At 47.5% G+C, this 23,156-nt stretch overlaps 1 protein-coding gene across 10 annotated transcripts in view; it reads right to left on the bottom strand.

Annotated features, from left to right (window-relative positions):
* The window catches only part of SORBS3 (sorbin and SH3 domain containing 3), a 66,253-nt gene that overhangs the window by 16,866 nt on the left and 26,231 nt on the right, over positions 1–23,156 (bottom strand). For 8 of the 10 annotated variants that reach the window (XR_014163339.1, XM_081890910.1, XM_081890913.1 and 5 more), the window contains exons 4-12: positions 19,342–19,450; positions 17,675–17,907; positions 16,518–16,581; positions 14,089–14,127; positions 12,929–13,022; positions 10,070–10,166; positions 9,614–9,673; positions 6,756–6,833; positions 5,110–5,180 (exon numbers count right to left, since the gene is read on the bottom strand). Coding sequence is in view for 9 of the 10 variants with exons in the window: in XM_081890910.1 (XP_081747036.1) it covers positions 5,110–5,180; positions 6,756–6,833; positions 9,614–9,673; positions 10,070–10,166; positions 12,929–13,022; positions 14,089–14,127; positions 16,518–16,581; positions 17,675–17,907; positions 19,342–19,450 (845 nt within the window). In the remaining variant the exon portion in view is untranslated. The remainder of the gene's footprint in view (positions 1–5,109; positions 5,181–6,755; positions 6,834–9,613; positions 9,674–10,069; positions 10,167–12,928; positions 13,023–14,088; positions 14,128–16,517; positions 16,582–17,674; positions 17,908–19,341; positions 19,451–23,156) is intronic. The other 2 variants (XM_081890909.1, XM_081890906.1) reach the window with 2 other exon arrangements.

Below are 23,156 nucleotides of genomic sequence, written 5' to 3'. Positions count from 1 at the left end.
TCTCAACCCAATCAGCCATCTGTTGGGCAGATGAGAGTATGGGGATTTCTTCTCTATAATGGTGTGTACCTGCTGCAGCCAATAATCTTTGAATCAGAGTAAATTAATATTATTTTGGCATGCAAATTTGTGACTCAACAAACTTGAGTTCAAACACCAGCTCAAACTCTACACTAATTTTCAAATTGGCCAGAAATGATTTAAAATATATTGTAACTTATCTCCTTTGAATATCAACAGCTCACAATAAAAAGTGTGGTGTGTAAGCATATGTCGCTATTCTCTATTTCAAGCTCAAATGTCAACTGGCCTCTCCACCCATTTCTCAGGGCCAGGAGAGAAAGATGCAGCAGCAGCATGAGATACCGTTCTTGGAAGATTAACGATAGCGGAATGAAAATGCTAGTTTGCACAGCTAATGAACATTTAAGACGTTGCCTGATCTCTAATATTTTCTCCAGTACTTTAAATGAGCTTGCAAGTTGCTTATTTTCCACAGAGGGAAACTTATAGCTATCATGTGGGGCACAGAACAGCTGGAAGGGAGAGGGGAGATTTTAATTGGGGAATACAGCAAATGGGGGGGGGGGAATCAATTACTATAGATCTAATATTCTGAATGAATTCACAAAACTATTTTTTTTACAGAAGCCCTGCCTTGCCACATAAAGCACAACGGTCCAAATCAGCCTCCTCCCACATTTCCTACACCCACAACACAGAGATACAAACTGGTTCACTGATGCCCTGCTCTGTCTCTGCACATTCCACACACAGAATCTGCCCAGAATCACCCCACGCCTGTGATTTCATCACAGCTCTTTCAAACGGGAGAAACATGTCCTATATCAGCTTTGGCCAACCCAGGCTTCCTCAACCTCAGCCCTCCAGATGTTTTGAGACTACAATTCCCATCATCCCTGACCACTGGTCCTGCTAGCTAGGGATCATGGGAGCTGTAGTCCCAAAACATCTGGAGGGCCAAGTTTGCCTATGCCTGGCCTAAAACATCTGGAGGGTACCAGGTTGGCAAAGATTGCCCTGTAAGAACTGAAGAAAAACAAGATGCCAACCAAAGAACCAGCAATTAAGGACCTAGAAGGAGCCCTGCTGGATCAAAACAAACGCCCAAGTCCAGCACGGTGTGATCTATGGGAAACTTGCAAGCCGGACCCCAGGGTAGCGGGCCTCACCCCACCTGTGATTCCTAGAAGGAGCATTCAGACCACTGTCCCTGTGGCTACAAGCCACTGACAGCCCCATCTTCCATGAATTTCCCTAATCCTCTGTTCAAGCCATCCCGGTGGGTGGCCATGACTGCTCTTGTGGGAGGGGATCCCTGGTCTACCTCTGCACTGTGTGAAGTCCATTTAGAGGCAGCAAGAGGCCTGGAGCTCCAGGTCCTTTCCAGCCCTGTCCCTCCCCATTTCCCGGTAGGGCTGGTGGGCCTGCCTGTAATCCTTCTCCCAGCCCAGGGCCCCTGGAGCTGTCTTGGCAAGCAGAGGCCAAGCTCAACAGGAAGCACTGAGGCGGCAACAAGAATCTGGCAGGCAGCAGCTATTTTGCTGAAGTTTAACTTTAGCAGTTTTTAGTATTTAAAGGGGCAGAACCCCTTTGCAGGCAAAGTGAGCAGGGGGGTGGGAGGGGGAAACGCGAGGAACTAGGCTGAGGGCCCCTCTGGAAGATGTGGGCTGGGAGACCTGAGAGCAGGTTCTGTCTTTATCTAAAGGCAGCCGCAGGTGGAGCCTGGAGGAGAGGCTGGGCCACTCCTTTCCCTGGGCCAATTCACCCAAACTGAACTACTGCCTTGGAAGCTGCCCACAGGGTAGCTATGCAGATTCACAGTTGGGCAAACAGCACTTTTGGCTCAGTGGGGATTTCTGTTGGGGGGCAGGAACAAGAGAAAGGGTCCCTTCCCCATTGATTCCCTCAGCACCATGGCCTTGATTTGAAGCCATTCCCTCCTCCTCCCGGGGCTGCTGTTAAATAAATAAGCAGGAGATCCATCTCACCATCTGCTTTGGGTACAAGAGACACACGAGACACCCCCCCCCAGCGCACATGATCAGGAATGCAGGTACACCCATTTATAGAGGGACCTGGGGTGTTTGTGTTGTTGCTTTTCTGCATATATTGAAATGCCTAAAGCCATGAAATTTCCACCGCCAAACAACAAAAGCAGAGTGGTTAACAGAGTAAGCTATTAAACATTTGAACTCTCTCAGCCATGAATTTGTGAACTAGCCTTAAGCAAGCAATTTCCTTAACCCCCATCTCTGTAGTAGGGGGTAACACTGATCTATTTATGGGGTCGTCATAATACTGCCTGAGATAGTGTATGTGATGTGTTCTGACCACATTACATATTATATTTAGTTTTTGTTTTTCTTAAAAGGAAACAACACAACAAGGCAGGGGTAGACAACACGGTGCCCTCCTGCTCTCAGTCCCAGCCAGCAGGGCCAATAATCCAGGGATGAGGGGAACTGTAATTCAACAGCATCAGTTATCTCTGCAGCAAGGTTGCCAATCCTATACGAAACATCCTTTAAATGCAAGTCTAGCAGAAGCATTAGAAGAACAAGAAAATAACACCAACAAACAACAATAGTCCCTAGAACAGGCTTCCTCAACCTCAGCCCTCCAGATGTTTTTGCCCTACAACTCCCATGATCCCTAGCTAGCAGGACCAGTGGTCAGGGATGGTGGGAAGTGTAGTCTCAAAACATCTGGAGGGCCGAGGTTGAGGGAGCCTGGTCTAGAATATGGTAGGGCCTGCAAGGAACAGTGGATTGGAGCTGGGAATAAATTCTTTTGTCTGTTTTCCCAATAAGGTTTTAGGGTGATAAATGCCCTTGAGAAAGGCAGAGACAAGAGCAACATCCCATACAGAAAGTGCCCTCAATAATTCCAATGCAACTTTTGCAGGAGAACTGGCCAATCATGCCCCTTATTAAGTGGGGTAGTGGGGGTGTCATCTGGGTTTCTGACCAGAAATATATTGGGTCACTCTCAGCTAATCTACAGCATCTTCTCATCCAAACTCATCAGATGACTGTGAAATGGGGCAGACGGGTCACAGGACCACTTGGCAGAAGCTAGAAGTTTCCCTCATGGTGATCATTAAATCTCTTGCACATGTGTTGGGGTCTTGAGCCTTGAATTTTAACAGTAATGGCAGTGCTGGCTACTCCGCAATGTGGGTGGTGGGAGCTCCCAGGGCCAGCCCTACCATTGCGGAGGATGGAACAGCTGATTTGGGCTTACATGAAAGGGCAGCAAATTGTTACTTGCTTTATTATTATTCTATTTTTCACTCCCATAAGAGAGACACTTGAGGGATTTTCAGGTGCCAGAATAACTTGATCAAGCTTGGGTTTGGTACCATGATCTTGTGGGGGGGGGGCATCTGCTGCTCCACCCCAGACGGAAAAGTGTTTGGGGCGTGCCTCACAAAAGGCGTCCTCCGTGGGCTCCTTAGTCCTGGAAGAGGCAGGTGTGCAAACAGACTTCTCTTGGGTGCTCCATGCATCCAAGTGAGAACGGAGCGGCTCACAGGGCAGTGGCCAGCCACTAATCTCCAAGACCCCCAAGGCATGCAGCCGTGCCATTCTCTGGGCCACTGACGGGGTGTGTGTGTGGTGGAAACAATGTCTGTGTGCAAATGCTCTGAAGTGCATAGGCTCCTTGCAAGGTTCCTAAACATGCAGAGAGGCTACAGCTGCAGCCCTTAGGCTCCTCTTTAAAGCAGGGCTGTGGCAATCGATAAGCTGCCACAACAACAAGAAGCTTGCCTCCAGACTTGGATGAATGTGACAAAGAGCGGCAGGCCAGCGTTTCTTTGACTGCCATATTCCTACAGCCACATCCTTTTATAGGGACTTGTCACACTTTTGCCCCAACTGCAAGCACCCAAGAGTAAGAAAGGGAAGCCAAGATACAGCCAACTGCTTAAGACAAACTCCACAAATTAGAAACTGGCATGTCCAGTGCACAGGCTCTATTTCCTATCAGTCCGCCCACAATCCCAGACAGGCCTGCTGGTTGAAGGAGCGCTGTGGCACAGCGATCAGAGCGCCTGCTTGGCATGCAGAAGGGCCCAGGTGCAGAGAGGGCTGGGAGAGATTCCCTGCCGGAAATGCCAGAGAGCGGCTGTCAGTAAACAATACTACTTGCTATAAAACACCTTCTTGTGCTCCAGTGAACAGTTCCTCTTTGCAAATGACCCCACGCTTTTCTTTCTTGTTTTCCTTGTGGGGCAGGATATGTGCAACAGGAATAGATTTTGACAAAAGTCTTGTTGGATCAGATAAAATAAAGAGCGGTCCCTTCCACTAAATGCTGCTTTGCTTTTACTAACACTGAGCCCGTTGCCACTGGGGTGCTCAGGTGGGGCAGCGTCTTCTACCTGGCTGGTAGCCACCAGGGGCAGGAATCCAGAGCACCATCCAAGGGACGGAGCTGGAGGGGCTGCTTGCCACATTCAGAGTAAGTGAAGCAAGACAACCCGACTGCCTGAAGAGCAGGTATGGCAAGCCCAGTCTGAGAGCGCCAAACTTCGGGGCTCTCACCCAATAAACTGCAGTTTGTACTCTGCTCCTAATCACAGAGCCTTCATTGGGCAAAGGCTGCAAGCTCCGCCACAAAGCTGTGCTGCCCGCACTAATACTCCGCTGGGAGCCCGGGATGGGTGGCAGCCCTCATCCAAGGTGAGTCATAGAATTGAAGAATTTTAGCGTGGGAAGGAACCACGAAGGTCATCTAGTCCAACCCCCTGCAATGCAGGAATCTTTTGCCCGCCATGGGGCTCGAACCCTCCACCCAGAGATTAAGAGCCTCATGCCGCCGCGCAGTTTAAGAACTCGGTCCCAATGCATGTTCGGGTTCAAAGTGGTCCTGCGTTGCAAAGCCTTTTGGATACCTGTAGTAGACGCGCCCCAAAGAGCTTCGGCGAGAGAGGGAGCTGCCCCCCCCCGCCTTCTTAATGCCCAAATGCTGCTCCTTCCTCCCCCCCCCCCCCCGCGGATCCGGCCCCGATGCTTCTGGGGTGACGCCACTCCTCGCGAGGCGCCCGCGCCCCTGCCCCCCCCGCCCCGCGCCCCTACTCACCGGCGGGCGGCCGAGGCCGGAGCAGCAGCGGCGGCGGCGGCGCAGCCGGACGACGCGGCCCGGGAGGAGCCCTGCGGAGAGACGGGAGAGAGCGCGGCGCTGAGAGGCGGGCCTGGCCGCGTCCCGCGCGGAAGAGAGTTCGCCGCCAACTTGCTGGCCGCGGGCGGGCGGGCGGGCGGGAGCCGGGCGGGTCCTAGAGGCCGGCAGGTCCGCCGCCGAGCCGGGCGGAGTCAGGCCGGCGAGCTCCGCGCGAGGAGCTTCCCAGGAAGCGGGGAACGGGGCGCCCCGCCAGTCGCTTCTCCTTAGGTAGAATTCGCGATTACGAAACGACAAGGGCGGCTAGCGAAGCCTCCCGCTCTCAGACCTGTTTTTATTATGCTTTAAGTTGCTTTTGTTGCGGATTCGATTCTTTGCCGGCTGGTCTGGGAGTCAGCAGAAGCGCAGGACACCCCGCCATAAAGCGGCTCCCCTTTCTCAGAGAGGCGCCATATAAAATGCTTTTCAATGGCCTATTGCAACCTGCCTGAAACTCCAAGTCCCATCACCCCGGTCAGGTCAGCCTGATGACTGGGGCTGATGGGAGTTGCAGTGCTAGTACATAACCTCTGAAGAGGAGCCGGCTGAGGAAGGCTGATCTGCAAGGCTGGAGTTGCAGTCCTGGAAGCACACTCTGTTGCGCACACTCAGACTTTCACATGAACATGCACAGAGTTGTGCTGTAAATAAAATTTCAAATAAGCACAGTGCTTTTAAGGCTACAATTCTACAGAAACGTACCTGCAGAGTCAATCCCACTGATGGGAAACGCTAAAGAATAAACTGGAGTTTCTGGTTTCTGGTGGTTTACTGAGTGTGAGCAGCGTATGCGCACACTGGACAGTCACACTCTTCTCTTCCCTTGGCATGAGCTGGATAAAGCAGGAGGCTTTCCCTTACATCTGAACCAAGGGTTGCTATTGGTTTCTCCCTAACAAGCAGCAATCACAACAAGCCAACCTTAAACCATGGTTTGTTGCTGGCTTACTGTAGCACATTAGGAAGCAACAAACTGCAATTCCTGGTTTAGACATAACAGGAGCGCAAATCTTCCTGATTTGTTTCTTCTGCTTGCGCCAGGGGAAAGTTGAAGCAGAAGCAGTTGGGGCACATGCAATAGCATCCAGCTTTTCCACAATAAACCACAAAAAGCCACAAACCCTGGCTTGTTCATAGCATGAATTAGGTGCAAGCTTGTTTCTTTTCCTACGCTGGGTGGAAATAGCAACAAAAATAGATTGATACTGTACATCAAAGAGAAGGTACATTGAAAACAGTCAGGAATGATTGGCAAAGCATTTATTATTTTAGACATTATGTTGATTTGCTAATGCAAGAGAAGTGAACCATTTCATTAGTTTAAATTAAGTCTGAAATGTGATTAGCCTTAATCGTTCCAGTGCCACCCCTCTATCCAATCAACTAGGGATTAGTCTTATCCTTAAGATTTTGAGGTTCCAGCCCTCGGCTCACCTGCCTGAGTAAGCCCAAATTGTACAAGGATGGTGAAGAAGAGTGCCAAGCATCCCAAGAAGGCATTCAGGCAGCCATGCCGTCCCTGCGAGGGAAGCAGCAGCCACAGAACGCAAGGGCAGCAAGGCAAGAGTTACCTGGAGGGAAAGCTCAATGGCCCTGATGTCCTTGTCCAGCTCTTCGCTCAGCTGCTGCAGCTCCCTCTCCAGTAACTCCTGAAAGAGGGAAGAAATAGGCAGTGGGGGGGGGCTGTAGGCAGAAGCCTGCAGTGGCCACAGCAAACGAGCTACATGAGAGTCAAGAGAGAAGCATGAGGAGGCAGCGATGGGGCCACTTGCACAGAAACGCCTGGGAAACAAGGTTCGTAGAGACTGTCATGTGAAGTGGCTCCTTAAGCCACCAGATACTGCATGCATAGAAGAAGTCCTACTGAGTTCAATGGAGCAGCCTTCTGTGTAGCCTTAAGAACACCACACAGAGATGGACAGACAGCTATGGGCAAAGAGCTCTCGTTTTTCACCAAAAGGGTAAATCTGTGGCTTGATTTAGCCTGTAGGTGGGGGAGGAATCCTACACATAGAAAGCTAGTATGCCAGGAAAAAGGTTAGCTTACAACCCTCCTCCATGACATGCTGGTTTTCTATGTGCAAGGCATTTTATTTCTCATTGGGAGAATTCCATCTTGTGAACACCCACCTGCAGACTGCAGTGGTACAGCCCAGGCTCAGTTCATCTACCTTAGTGTGAGAACTAGGTTGCACAAGGATGCTCTGACCTGAGTGGCAGAAGCCTGCTGTGCAAGGAGAATGATTCTGAATTTATAAGGAGGCTGGATGGAATAGGAGATTCCAGCTCATCGTAATTTACTATGAATTAGCAGCATTCTGATGCCAGGGATGGAGGAATCTCATTTTCAATTTCTCTCTCATTTTTCCAATGATAAAATTCAGTTCTCACCCCATTTCAGCATCAGTTTGTGATTTTTTAAAAAAAAACTCATCACAAAAACTCATCATTTCATTGTGCATTTCTAATATACTATGTGTGTGTGGCTCTGGCTCGCCAGATGCAGCTTTGTCACACTGGCCACGTGACCCGGAAGTGTCTGCGGACAGCGCTGGCCCCTGGCCTCTTGAGTGAGATGGGCGCACAACCCCAGAGTCTGTCAAGACTGGCCCGTACGGGCAGGGGTACCTTTACCTTTACCTTTAATATACTAAAAAAAGCATGCATTACAATACATTTTTATGCACTTTTCATGAATTTGTGCATGTTTTTGCCTAATATACACATTTATGCACATAGTTTTGGGTTGGAGAACTGCACTGCAAAATTAGGAGAAGTGCAAATTTTAAAGGATGGCTGTGTTTCACTTTGCATATTGCTTTGGGAAGTGTCAATTAGGTAGATTTGAATGCAAGCTGCACTAAATGTCTCCCCCAACCCAGCCTGCGCACATAGCCTAACTGGCCCCCTCCCCAGCCTTCAATCCTCTCCTGTTGTGAGTAGATCCTAATGTTAGCACATCATGATGAGCAATTCAACAAGCAGCCATGACTCAAGACTGGCTTGCTGGCAACAGCTTGTTTCAGTGCCACAGTCCTGATTTGTATACCCCATTCAGGGGTATGTGAGCAAAGTGGGTGTTAAGAATGTCTCAAAACAAGGTACATTTCTGTACGATTATGCCAAGCTGAGCCTTCTCTGCAGTGGTGCCCTTGTTTTAGAACTCTGTTTAGAAAGGTGTGCCTGGCACCAAATCTTTTATCTTCCAGGGACCACCTTTTTCCCCCTCAGGCTTCTCACCTCTGTGGTGTTAACTTGAATTTGATATGGCTGGGCTGCTGCTGTGCATTTTATGTGCCTGAAAGTTTTTTCACTGTTGTGGAAACTTGCATCACACATCTGCTGAAGTGGACTCCAGTCCCTAAAAAGGTATGCCACAGTAATCCTACTGCTCTTTTCAGGTCCCACAAAACTCTGTTGTTTTTGCTGCAAGACTAACATAGCTGCTCCTCTGGAAGTCACTTCTTAATGTGGAGGCGCCAATCAGGCCTCAAGCAGCTATTAACCATTTCGTTGCAGGCAAGTCAGTACAAGAGTTATAGGGTGGCAATTTAGGGTGATTGCAAAGGCAATGAGATGGGTAGCTTAAACATGACACCCAAAGCGAGGATGGTCTTGATTTCTGGCAGCAGCAGGGGCCGACACACATTGCAGTGAAAGGGAACTATAATGTCATAATGGCAAAGGTAATGAGGTGCTATATCTAGAACCACATATACGCATGATTCAACAAGAGTGCAGAATGTAATACTGGATGCAGGATTTGGCTTCTTGGAAATATCATTTTTTAAATTCAAAACAAAGTCTCAAGTCCTTATGGCTCCAGGTGTAGCTTTGGAAGTCCTAGACGCTGGAGGCTACTTGTGGGTTGCCCTGCTGCATTACCTGCATAGCTTCCTGCTGAAATAACCCTAACCCTAACCCTAATTGTGTGAATGAAGCACAAATCACACCAGTTGCAGAAGTGAGTATTTCTTTATGTGGAATCAGAATGGTCTGGATGCAGATTTTAAATATTTTAGTGTGGGGTGTGCATGACCCTGACTAGAGCACACAAGGTGCACCTGGTTCTGTGAGACCTATTTGGGGACCACAGCAGCAGGGCTCCTGCTCTGAATGCATTCTTCCCCAACCACAGCATGCAGATCTTGGCAGTGCATCTGCAGTGCGGAGGACCATCTTGAAGGCAGAGGAGGGGGGAGAGGAAATAACAAAGAATCCTCCTCCATGGAAGCCAGTAAACACAGCTGCTCTCCGGCTGCCTTGGGAGAAGCCAGCAGGGAGGATCTCAGGCACAGCAGCCCCACCCCCTCCTCCTGGCCCAATGAGTCTCCACTAGCTTCCCCCTGCCCCCAAGGAAGTGCATAGCAGGGGCTTGGCTGGACCCCAGGCTACGCATGCCTCACCCTTGGCACTGCAGAATACTCACCTCAATGGGCGGGGAGGGGGGGCGGCCTTGTGCTGAATGGGCTGTGAGGGGCTTCGAAGGCTGCAAAGGGCAAATCAAAGCATCAGTAAAGAGGCTGCTGTATTGGAGGGGATCCTCAAGCAGGACACACATCCCTAGGTCTGAATGAGGACTGTTGAGAAGGGGGAGGAGGGGGCGAATGGCTGGGATTTCCCGCTTCATTAAGTTATTCTCCATATGTTGCAACCATTGTTCCACATCCTTGCTTTCAAATATGAGCACAAAGAGTTGTGCAGTGTGACACGACATGTGAGCAGCGTGCCTCACGGAGCTCAGTGGGGTTGACACGCCAGGAGATGTGCAGAGCAATGCAGTCTTGTCCTTCAGACAGCTGACTGACAATATGTGATCCAGTCCAGACACAATCTGGGTCTACTGCTAGTTCAGGCACAACTAAATCCAGGGAGGCTTGCATACCGAGCTGGGATAATCGAGGATGGATGACTTCCCAGGTTCATAGTCAAAAATGCTCTTGGGCTCCATGGCTGCAGCATCAGCTGCTTCCCAATTTCTCCTGCAAGAGAAAGAGAAGAGAATCTCAAAGGGGCTGCGAGCTCCTCCACTTCTTGCACCTGTGACTCTCCCCCCCCCCCCCGAGTCTTCAAAGGCAGGCAAGACACATTTCAGCAGGGGCTGCTGCAGTGGATAGCCGTGTTGTGCCCTGGACTGGAACATAGGAAGATGCTTCCTACTAAGTCAGACCATCTACCTCAGTATTGTCTACACTGACCGGAAGGGGCTGGTCAAGCTTTCAAGCAAGGAACATTCCCAGCCCTACTTGGAAATGCTGGGGACTGAACCTGAGACTCCCATTGTCTTCTGCCTGAGGCAGCTGCCTCACTCTGCCTAATGATAGGGCTGGCCCTGCTTCCTCTGCCCCCTATGCCTTTCTTTTAGGGGGCGTCCTTTGCACACACATGGTAACATCACGGGACTGTTGCAAAGCAAATGTTGCAAAATGGCCATGAAACCACTGCAGGGCGCACTTCTGTACCACCTGCAGTGGCGGAGGAAGGGGTGTGTGGTGAGTGCAGGCTGCCCCGGGTGACATCTCTAAGGGGAGTGAAAAATTGGCAAAAATATGTTTTCAAAAGCGGGGGGCTCACAACACTTAAAAATAAATAAATAAATAAAGTTATTTAAACCGTGCGCACGTGCCACTGGGAAAAAAGGATGACCCGCCAGGGGCCAAACGCAAGGAGGTAAACAAACAATAAGACCCTCCCCCGCCTCATTTTGCCTGCCTGTTCGGGACCCCAGAAAGGGTGAATCCTGAGGACTTCTGGCGAGGCAAAGTGGTGGGCACACAGTGGTGCAAAGCTCAAGGGCAGCCAGCACCAGCTGCACTGCCTAGCTGATCCCTGAGGCGTAAAACCTCCTGCCACAACCGCCATGACCAGAGGGGAGCCAGGGGTGCCCAGCGCAAGGACCAAAAAGGCGACCCAGAGCCCACCAGCGGCCTCTACCACACTGGGAACGGGAGCGCTGGACCTGTGGCCAGACGGAGCACAGGGGCCTGGAGGCAGAACAGGGGCAGCCCTCGCCGTTGTGAACAGGCGGGCAAGCGGGAGGTCGGGCAGTCGCCACGCTGGCCTCCCTTGCGCTTGAGAAGAGGCCTGCCCGGGAGCCAAGCGCCAAAGATAAGCCTCTCCGACATGCAGCCCAGCGATGCCCGCTGCTGCTGCCACTTCCCGAAGTGAGTTAGCTGCTGTCCACCTCCTGATTTAGCCTCCGTTGGGCCGCTAAGGCTGGCTTCGCTACCCTCCTCTTGCGCACCTCACAGAGGGAGAGCAAGGAGGCATGGACAGAGCTGCGTTAACCAAGAGGCAGCTGCTGTGCTTGGCTGAAGATCCCCAGCCCGGCAGGAGGCGGTGAGAGCTCCGTGGCCACACATGCTTTTGGTGGCGGGGAAACAGGACAGTGCACAAAGGAGTCCTGAGGGATCCCTTGCGTGCCAGGGAGCAAAGTGCCTGAAGGTGCCACGATCGAGGCTGACTAAATTTGTAGCAGAGCCCAAAGGAAGTTCCAGGGTGCCCATAACCCCAAGCCTACCCCAAGCCACCGATGGGGAGGGGGGTGACAAAACTTTTCCCGCAGCAGCTACACCTCTGACACCTGACCTCATCTCAGAACCAACGGTCTGAATGGAGGAAGCTCCTGCATTCAGCTGCTGGTGCTCAAGTGATAAGTCATCAAGTCAAGATATCAAGGACCCATCCACACCAATTGGTCAAGCAGCCAATTGTTCTGCCAAGCAGAATTCCAAAATCCACTTTCTGCTGGCATGCTCCACAGCTCCCCCCAGTGCACAGTTGGGCACTGGAACACACATAGATTCAGATGGGTGTGTTATCCTTTACAGAGCCTTTCAGAACCTAAAGAAGCAAAATGTGTGCTTGCCCTGTTTGTTTTAAGAGCAGCCAGTGCCCCCCAATCAGGACTGAGACCACAGCACCCAGAGGTGGGGAGTCAACCAGTTCCTCCCACACTGTGGTCCTGACAAAAAAAACCTCCTGCCTAGATCTGCAGTTTGTCCTGAGAGAGTTGCTGAAATTGGCATCAATAGCAGCTTACATGTGTGCTTTTAAATCAGGCTGTAGTCTTCCTTCCTGCTCTCACACACCCTGTGACGGCTATTGTTTATCTCACATAATGTCTAGTATGGCGCTCATACTTCCTAAGTCACAGTGAGGCTAACTATCCCCAAGTTACAAAATGCAACTGCAGGGCGCACAGCTTGCCCCTTAAGTTTACAAATCTTCCCCTTCCCTCATTGGCCACATCCACAGCACACTGCCTCCGAACCCACCAAAAAGCAAGGTGGCTGTATAAGTGACTTACTTTCATTTTTAATGCTCTCAGCATACATGCACATATGCCCTGTTTTATAATACCTCCTGGGAGCTATAGTTTAGTGGGACAGCTGAGAAAGAGGATCCTTAGCTCTCCCCCAGGAACTATAATACCCAGGTCCACGGGCTGAAAACCAAGGGTCTACCCTAAGGCAATGCTGGGCAACCTGTAGCCTCTGCCTTAATTTCAAAAGGCCTCTGCAAGTTATTAGTTTAGCATTGTCTGGCAAGAGCAACCTGTCTCTAATCCAGCAGCCTGCTCTGGGGGGGGGGGGCATGTGAGGAACTTCTGGGGAATCTTCCAAGGGGTCACACTGCCCAAGCAGAGAGGCCTGGGGGGCTCATTTGGCCTCTGAAGTTCCTCGCCCCCAGTTGACGGAATAAAGGTTCCCCACGCAGGCCTCTCCCTTGGGGCTGCACTTACCAGTCTGAGCCATTCTGCCGATGCCTGAAGCCAGGGCTGCTTGACGCCAGGGCTGCTGGTGGGCTTTTCTGCATGAGCCCCGGGGGCCTGTGCTCTGAGAAGGACAAAATGAGAGCTCCCTGGAGCAGACAGGCTTCTTCAAGGGACAGCTGTGTTTCTCCTGTTAGGCTGCTTCTCAGAAACCCCATGCGCCCCCCACACTCTTTCGGCCACCAGCTCCTATCACTCCTGACTATTGGCTCTGCTGGCTGTGGCTGCTGGGAACTGGAGTCCATAATATCTAGAAGACAGGAAGCTACCAGTCTGCTTTGGCACACATTTTAAAAAGAAAAGCCTGACTAGCTTTTAACACACCTTTTAACTGAATAACTTTTTTAAGAAATGCCTGTAGCAACTGATATTATGAAGACTTGTTTACCCTAAATAGAATCCAATAAAGGAGACATGTAAGTACAAAATATTTTTTTAATATGATCCCATTGAGATCCCAAGATGAAAAATTGCAGATTGCTCTTAGAAATATTAAATAACTAATACATTGTTTGGAATCTTTTTATCATTAATGTTTTTAACACTTTTTAAAATTATAAATTTTGTAACTTAAATTTAAAATTTTAAGTGTAGCCATCATGTGACATATCATATTAAAGCCTATGAAGTTCTGAAGAGATTGGTGTTTTTAGTTTTGACATATCTCAATCCTGGGGTGAGCCTTAAAGGTTTCTGTGTAGTCTGGCAAGGCCAAAATTGTCATTTTTTTTGAAATTTCAAACCCTCATAACTCAAAAATGGAATAAGGTGAAAAAAATAATTTTAGATTTAAACTTAGTTTTGATCATTCAACAAGTATACAAAATATTAAGAAAATTAGATGACATGAGGTAAAAAAGTTGGATCACTTGATGTGGAATGACCATGAGAATGGCCCCAGTATCCATCCACAGCGTTCTGTTTTTCCTTGGCACCACTTCCTGACGAATAACTCCACATACACACCCCACAGCCTTTAGCATTTGGGTTCTCCCCCCAACACAGACTCCCACACAAGCCTATGGTTGTTCCTGACACTATTTGGGAATCATCTGTCAGTGTAAAATTACTTGGCCATTGCCAAATGTGACATCTAAGCTGCACAATCAGAAGCAGAAACCAATTCCTACCTCTAGAGTTGTAGGAGAAGTCCCAGTCCAGTTCTGATTCTGAAAGGAAAGGGAGATTTTTAGAGAGAACCAGTTCCAGGTTTGAGCTGGCCTAAGGGTCTCTAGTGAGCCTCTTTCCCTGCCATGATCACCTAGCTGTGCAGGCAATGCCATTCTCTTGGCTAGGGATGGACAAACCTGCCAGTCTCAGTTTCTCTCCATTTTATTTTAAAAGTCCTCATGAAAATTTGCTAGCATTTTAGTGCTTTCCCCTAATATATGCATTTTTGTATATATTATTTGGTTGGAGAACTGCTGAAAAGTGCAGATTTTGAAGGAAACTGCATTGCGGTTCATGTATCATTTACCTGGTGTGAGTTAGCTAGGCTTTCATTCAAAGGCAAACCAAACCAAACTTCTCCCCATCCCTTCTTGTGATTTCCCACCATGCCCCACAGCTCTAGATTAGGGGCAGTGTGGCAAAGCAAAAGCGTTGCTGGGTCCATCTGTTTTGTGCTGCTCAGAATGCCAGGCCAAGAAATAAATAAAAATAAGGGGAGGGGAGGGGTCCAGGCACCTGCTCAAGGATAGCAGGTCTGATTCCAGCCCCGTACACACTGAGAGGCCAAAGGGCACCCAAGCCAGGTCTCTGCTCAGAATGGAGCGTGTTGAACAAACAACAGGAAGTGGAGGAAGGAAGACTGCGCATCAAGTGCAGGGCACGTGGCAAAGGATTTGGACCCCGGGGAGCCACTTTACAGGGCAGTGAACACAGAGCGGTTCAAAGGGAAAGGTAGGCAGTCTGCGTTGTGCCTCCTCCTCCTCCACCACTTGGTAAAGGCCATTGGCTTGGATCATGGGCAAAGAAACTGACCAACCGATGGCCTCTGCTCACACAGTATTAATATACCTGGGGTGGTGGGAATCCCTATGACCTGTTTAGTACTGTTTGGTCTGGCTCTCAGCAACCCTGTAGGGTCACCCAACATTATCTCTATAAAAAGGAAGACACAATCCTCCGTAAGAAAAACTGCAATAATCCACAATTGAGCCATCTCTTTATTAGGACCAACCAAATTGTGACAGAATAGTGAGAAGCTTTAGAGTTCTTCAAAACTGGTAGTCAGAATGGGGGGCAGGGGTAGAAGCTGGCTTGATGTTAGAGACACAAAGTGTGTGTTTATTCATACTCTTAGAATTGAGTGAAAGAGGAGGTTGCAGACTTAATAGGATTAGAATTTGGTAGGTGCCATTCAGGTTTCAGGCTGCACCTGGGACCAAGGAGCGAGGAGGAACTAGGGATGGAAAACATTTGGTTCCGTTTGCAATTGAAGGTGAACCGATCGGCTCCGCACATTCCAAAATAATACAAGAAATGAAACATAGCCATCCTTTTACAGATAGGTAGCCGTGTTGGCCTGCCATAGTCAAAACAAAAAAAAATTCCTTCCAGTAGCACCTTAAAGACCAACTAAGTCAGTTCTTGGTATGAGCTTTCGTGTGCATGTATCTGAAGAAGTGTGCATGCACACGAAAGCTCATACCAAGAACTGACTTAGTTGGTCTTTAAGGTGCTACTGGAAGGAATTTTTTTTTTTGTTATAGCCATCCTTTGACACTGATGTTTCTATGAATTCTGCAGTGCATTACTCCAATTAGCACTGAAATGCATATACTGGGTAATGTGTTTTGTAGAAATGCATATATTTGTGAAAATAACATACAAAAATGCACTGTATTAGAGAAAATTGCTTTGCAAAAAATGTGTGAGTGAAGCAAAATTGCATAAAAAAATTTGTGTATTAGTTGAAATTTGGATGAAAATGCTCATGAATTTTAATGAGGACTTTAAAAAATGTAATCTAAAGTGGAAATGTGGAGAACTGAATTTAAAATTGAAAAAATGAGAAGCTGAGAAGCCAAAATTGTCAGATTCACCCAGCCCTTGCCTTTACCAGACCCTCCATTTTAATATATAAAATGCAGCTGTTACCTTAATAATAATAATAAAATAATAATAACAATAATAATATTTGTATACCGACCTTCATCCACAGATCTTAGGGTGGTTCACAACATAAAATTACGATATAAAAAACACAAAATACACAATAAAAAGAAGAACAAAAACAAACCAAAAATCCCACCTCTCACAAGAGAGAGGAACATTTTCTCCTGGAGCCCATAGTTTGAAGCCTGAGGTTTAGCTTGCTGAAAGCCACCAGCTGTGTTCAGGATAAGACTTCTTACCGGCCAGAGTTGCACTATTTTACTAGTTTCATTTTCCTAAAACATGGGCAGCCTAGAAAATGAGATTTGAACCACTAGGGGATGCTCAATATCTGCAGAGACATGTCTCACTGGATAGATCACATGCTGACTATAGTTTCTCAAGGATTATTAATACAATTTTAGGGACTAGATTAATGTGATGCCCTGACAAACTGTACCAGGAAGCTTGCTGTGGATCTGCTGGAACATGCTCCGATACCAGTCCCGAGGACTATCCACACTCTGCAACAGAAACCAGATATGCAAATTCACTAACAGCTGCAAAAGAGAATTGAAGGGGTGGGGGTGTAAGACAGGGTTGAAGTGATGGGCAGGAAGGAACCAGGGCAGGAATCTATGGGGATCATTTCCCCAAATTTGTCTAGGGAGAAGATACATTCTCCAACAGTTTTGAAGCTGTGAAGACTCACTATAAGCAGTGGAGGGAACACAGTTTCTTCTTCTTTTCCTAAGGAAGTATCTCAGTTGTCACCCTAGCCATCATTTTGCAACCTCCTTCACAATATCTCACAGCTAGCATCATTCTAGGGCATTGGGGATAGGATGGGAGAATGGTGCCAACCACAAAAATAGTGGAAAATATTTGGAGAATATTCTGCAAAGTGATCTTTTTTCAGGAGGATGAAAAAATTAGTTTTCTTCTGAGAAATTTCAGTTCAGCTCTATATGCCTCCCACTTCCTCCTCCTCCTCCCTGTGGTGCAGATTCCCTTGTTGGCCTTTATCTATGATTTCATGTTGCGTATCTGCATATGCGCTCAAATCCAAGCTATGATGGGAATATTAGTTCACGTTAGCCATGGTTAGCAGCATCAGTGCAGACACCAAGCTTCATCCATGGTTAGGCTGACAAGGAAAAAGCAGGCTAGAGCTCCAGTGGAGAAGGGTAGAAAATGGAAGAAGGAGAACGCATTCCCAAGTCAGTTTGCAAATTATGGTTTGCACTAAACCACACACGCCATCTGAGCTGGGCCAATGTGCTTTCTTTTCATATTTTTTGGCAATGGGGGAGATTTGTTGTTGCTTTTGTTGCAAACAAGCTCATGGAGGCCACTGGGAACACTCTTGACTTCAGGCCAACCTCCCACATTGTTCCCTTTGATACAGCATTCAGATAACCATTCTTAAGAGGTTCTCACTTAATTGCAGAACCAGCCCAGTTTTCCATAGTTCAAAAGAAGCCTCAAAAGATCATGAGCTCAAATTAGCTTGGCTACAGACTTAAAGTGCTTAAAGTACATAGCAGAGGAGAGGGGATGCTGAAGAGAGCTTGGATTTTTGCATCCTATTTACATCTGCTTCATCTACAGACTCACCGATCGTGAGGCAATGGGCATCCCAGACTCATCCACTGGTCCAATGCCATCATACTTCACCCAGCGTTTTTCCTTCCTCCGGCCATCTTTTGTCCAGGTGGCGGACCAGCCTGGTTGTGCAGTGCCATTGACAGCTGGGCGAGCAGGTGAACCAGCTGGGTGGGGGACAGGTGCTGCTTGTGATGTCAGTGGTCTAATTTCTTTAGCAGGCCAGGTGGGATACCAATTATTTGCTGCAAATAGATACAGGCAATGTCTAGTGAGCCAGCTCTGCAGGAGGTAAGGTCAGCCAGACCAACATAAAGCAAACACAGCGGTTTACTGGGCTCATACCATATTAACCACAATAGCCAAACATTTCATGCAGCAATATACCTCCAGAGAGGATGTGTTGGTGATAAACACAGGGTGGCCATCACCAGCAGAGCCGGCTTGTGGGTTTGCAAGCAGAGGAATCTGGCTAGCTGCTCATGGAAACAAAATGCTAGATATGATGGACCTTGGTAAAGGTAAAGGGTAAAGGGACCCCTGACCATTAGGTCCAGTCGTGGCCGACTCTGGGGTTGCGGTGCTCATCTCGCTTTATTGGCCGAGGGAGCCAGCGTACAGTCATGTGACCAGCATGACTAAGCCGCTTCTGGCGAACCAGAGCAGCGCACGGAAATGTCGTTTACCTTCCCACCGGAGCGGTACCTATTTATCTACTTGCACTTTGATGTGCTTTCGAACTGCTAGGTTGGCAGGAGCAGGGACTGAGCAACGGGAGCTCACCCTGTCGCGGGGATTCGAACCGCCAACCTTCTGATCAGCAAGTCCTAGGCTCTGTGGTTTAACCCACAGCACCATACGTGTCCCTTTTGATGGACCTTGGTAAGATGCAATAAATCAGTCCTTAAGTTCTTATGAATCTAGTAGTCAAATTAGTCCCATGAGATGTCAGCTCCTCCACTGATGGGAGCACAGCAGGGGCGTTGCTAGACACTTCAGAAGGATTCAGGACATGTGGCCATAGTCACAAAATTTCATAAGCTTTGCATATCTATAGAGACATATTTATACATGGAGACATATGGATACATATTTAGAATTTAAATGTCACAGAAGGCATGTCAATCTATCCAAAAGATCAGGTCAAATTAATTATTCACAGCACCCCAGCCCAGATCACTCCAAATAAATTCCTCTTCAATTCAATTACTTCCAATTTATTTATCAAAAAATCCTGCTCTAAATCAATTCAATTCCGCTTCAATTAGATCAATTCATTGGGCTGTAGCTAATGCTAGTCCTACTCAAAGTAGACCCATTGAAATTAACAGACAAGGCCATTAATTTCAGTGGGCTTACTCTGAGTTGAATATGATCCATTATCTCTAGATAAAGCCATCTTACATTAATTTACTCTTCCAGATTGATATCCTACACCTGCAAGTCGATCTCCCCCCTGCTCAGTCCTTAGAAAAAGATGTATGGCCCATGGATTCCCACACACACACACCGCAGGAGCACTGCGAAAGCACAGAGTGAGAAGCTGGGCTGAGTTTCAATCAAACCCAAAGGCCCAAGCAAATGGGCAACACAGGAAGCGAAGGCGGCAAAAGGCCACCAGGTGTCCATTCTCTTGCCAAGAAGAAACCATGAGTTCCTCCATATTTGGCTAGAGTTACCTGAGGTTGTTTTCCACGGCTGAGAGATCCCATTGTGCACAGTGCGGGGGGCTGTGTCGTGGAACTCAAAATTCAAGGTGTTTGAACCACAATTACGAATCACAGGAATCTGTAAGCAACAGCACAAGCCCATTAGTTTCACCTCAGTTTTAAAAGCACCAGCAAAGGGTTCCAATCCAAATGAGACTTCTCACATTCTTCATAAATATCACCCTTGGAAGGTTCAGGAGTTCCATGTATTGATAAGATAAATTTGTTCTTGTAATCTTTGGAGAGTGGGACATCTATCCCGCTATCTTTTGAGACTTTTTGTTCCAAAAATGCAAATGAAAGCGATAAGCTTTTCTCCCTCTTTGCATAACTGCCCTCTCCCCTCCTCAGGTTTCAGCAACTGGCATTCAGAAATAAACTGCCTCTGAAAGATTGTTGCATCTGAATGTCTAGAATAAAATTGTTAGAAAATAAATCTAAAAGTAATGATTAACCCAACTGCAAATTGGCTTTAGCTGCAAAAGAAAGGGCAGAATTAATATTGATATTTGCCCTTGAATTTCTTACATCTCCGTCTATATGAATGTTGTCTGATTTTTTGTTGTAACTGAAGTTGTTACTGTCTGGAATAATAAACTATTTTGACTTATACCCAGTTTCACTGAGAAATTGGGCACCTAATAAACTAGAGGCACAGTGAATTCTTTTGATTGTTCTTACTGTGTTTTTCATTAAAATGTGTAAGCCTCTTTGAGGACGGGGACTTTTCCGAGGAAGAAAGGCAGAACAGGGCTTGAAAGAAGTGAAACACAGCCACAGTAACCACCTGAGAAAGGACTGTTCTCTGGTTGTGAATCTGGGGGGACAGAACAGTTTTCTGGGACTGTTAACTTAGGATGAATGTGGAGATGGAAAATCTGCCAATGGGAGTTGTAGTCCAAAACATCTGGAGGACCTCCAGTTGGTGAAAGCTGATTTAGGCTGCCAAGATTATAAAGTCTACCTTGGTGAACAAAATGATTACCCGGACAGCCTCATGCAAGCAAAACCAGCAATGCTTAGCTCCTGCTCCCAGTGGACCAAGGATCAATGTACTAATGAAACCTACACCAGCCCATAATGAAAACCAATTCATTAATACAATCAGCCATAATTAGTCAACCTCTTCCTTTTCAGGAACCTAGTCTAGGGCACATAGACTTAAAACAACTTTGCAGCCTGCAGCTCCAATATGGAAAAGAAATGATGAGCAGTCAGCTGTCCAGGAGCCACAGAGAGGCTTGGGAACACAACCCCTTTATTAAAGCCTTGTAAAACTAAAGTACTCTTTCCTATTTCTTATTTTATAAAGAAATCACTCGCTGTGAGTCTTTTAAAACAATTCAATTTAAAAACAAATATACATCCACTTTACCTGAACCAGTTTCTCCAGAGGCACTGCTTAAATTAATTAAACAGTCTTACATACTATCTGTTGTTTTTGTCTATGGAAGACAGGCGTGCCTGGTGTGCTCTGGTCCATGGGGTCACGAAGAGTTGGACACGACTAAACAACTAAACAACAACACATACTATCTACAGTGGTACCTCAGATTAAGAACTTAATTCGTTCTGGAGGTCCGTTCTTAACCTGAAACTGTTCTTAACCTGAAGCACCACTTTAGCTAATGGGACCTCCCGCTGCTGCCGTGCCACTGCTGTGCGATTTCTGTTCTCATCCTGAAGCAAAGTTCTTAACCCGAGGTACTATTTCTGAGTTAGCAGAGTCTGTAACCTGAAGCATCTGTAACTCGAGGTACCACTGTACTAATGGCAGCTTTCCTGGGGGAAGCAGAGAGGAAAGTGCAAATCCTTATTGGACTCCCTCCAGTCCGTCCGTCCCCCCCCCCCACTTTTTTTAAAGAAGCATGAAGTGCAGTCACCCTTTCTCATTATCGTCTAGTAACCTGTGAGGCAGCACAAAAAAGAAGTGCAAGTCCCTGGGGAGGAGAAACACGCAGAACATTTGCCTGGATCTTGAGGCCCTTCAGAAATTGCTCCCCTGAGTTCCAGCCAGCATGGCCCTGGGTCCTGAACCAGGAAAGTCATACTTCAGTGGCATTTAAAGGGTCGCAGGTTCCCCACAGTTAGCACATCCAGAGAATTAAACCTGCGGGGTTAATTGCTTAATTATTTCCAAGAATTTCCTCCTTATATCCTTTGAGAAACACCTGCTTCTATTTATCTTTTCTTTATGATGTGAATACAGGCAGATGTGCCCTTTGGCCTTTCTGTCTAGGCTTCTAAGTTTCCTGCTACACATGTTGCTTTATCAAATAGAGTGTGAAGGCCAAGCTACCTGCTGTACAAAATTACATGCAACATTCCCCCATCTTTTCTTTTGACTTGGCAAACAGTCACTGGAAGCTGCAGGTCAGGTGATAAGAGAAAATGGGCAGCTGGGATGGTTTAGGACCTAACCAGATAGGATGTTGACTGCGTGAATGAAATTAACTTGCATAATTTTAGTTATCTGAGTAAACCTTTCTGAATGGGGAGCCTGAGCAGTATGGGATCTTCCACCAGCATGCAAATAGTTGTGCCTCTGTTTGTGGGAGGGGTGTGTTGTTTTCATTGGAACTATGGTAGGTCTAAGCCTCTAAGGTTTAGACCCGTGTTTCCCAAACTTGGGTCTCCAGCAGCTTTGGACTACAGTTCCCATCATAGAATCATAGAATCATAGAGTTGGAAGAGACCACAAGGGCCATCGAGTCCAACCCCCTGCCAAGCAGGAAACACCATGAGAGCACTCCTGACATATGGTTGTCAAGCCTCTGCTTAAAGACCTCCAAAGAAGGAGACTCCACCACACTCCTTGGCGGCAAATTCCACTGTCGAACAGCTCTTACTGTCAGGAAGTTCTTCCTAATGTTTAGGTGGAATCTTCTTTCTTGTAGTTTGGATCCATTGCTCCGTGTCCGCTTCTCTGGAGCAGCAGAAAACAACCTTTCTCCCTCCTCTATGTGACATCCTTTTATATATTTGAACATGGCTATCATATCACCCCTTAACCTCCTCTTCTCCAGGCTAAACATGCCCAGCTCCCTTAGCCGTTCCTCATAAGGCATCGTTTCCAGGCCTTTGACCATTTTGGTTGCCCTCCTCTGGACACGTTCCAGTTTGTCAGTGTCCTTCTTGAACTGTGGTGCCCACAACTGGACACAGTATTCCAGGTGAGGTCTGACCAGAGCAGAATACAGTGGCACTAATACTTCCCTTGATCTACATGCTATACTCCTATTGATGCAGCCCAGAATTGCATTGGCTTTTTTTGCTGCCGCGTCACACTGTTGGCTCATGTCAAGTTTGTGGTCAATCAAGAATCCTAGATCCTTTTCACACGTACTGATCTCAAGCCAGGTGTCACCCATCTTGTATTTGTGCCTCTCATTTTTTTTGCCCAAGTGCAATACTTTACATTTCTCCCTGTTAAAATTTATCTTGTTTGTTTTGGCCCAGTTCTCTAATCTGTCAAGGTCGTTTTGAAGTGTGATCCTGTCCTCTGGGGTGTTAGCCACCCCTCCCAGTTTGGTGTCATCTGCAAATTTGATCAGGATGCCCTTGAGTCCATCATCCAAGTCGTTGATAAAGATGTTGAATAAGACCAGGCCCAGGACAGAACCCTGTGGCACCCCACTAGTCACTCTTCTCCAGGATGAAGAGGAACCATTGATGAGCACTCTTTGGGTTCAGTCAGTCAGCCAGTTACAAATCCACTGAGTGGTAGCATAGTCAAGACCGCATTTTACCAGCTTCTTTACAAGAATATCATGGGGCACCTTGTC

This window comes from Podarcis melisellensis (assembly GCF_964234715.1).
Source record: "Podarcis melisellensis genome assembly, chromosome: 15".
NCBI lineage: Eukaryota > Metazoa > Chordata > Lepidosauria > Squamata > Lacertidae > Podarcis > Podarcis melisellensis.
This window is presented reverse-complemented; position numbering and strand designations above follow the sequence as displayed.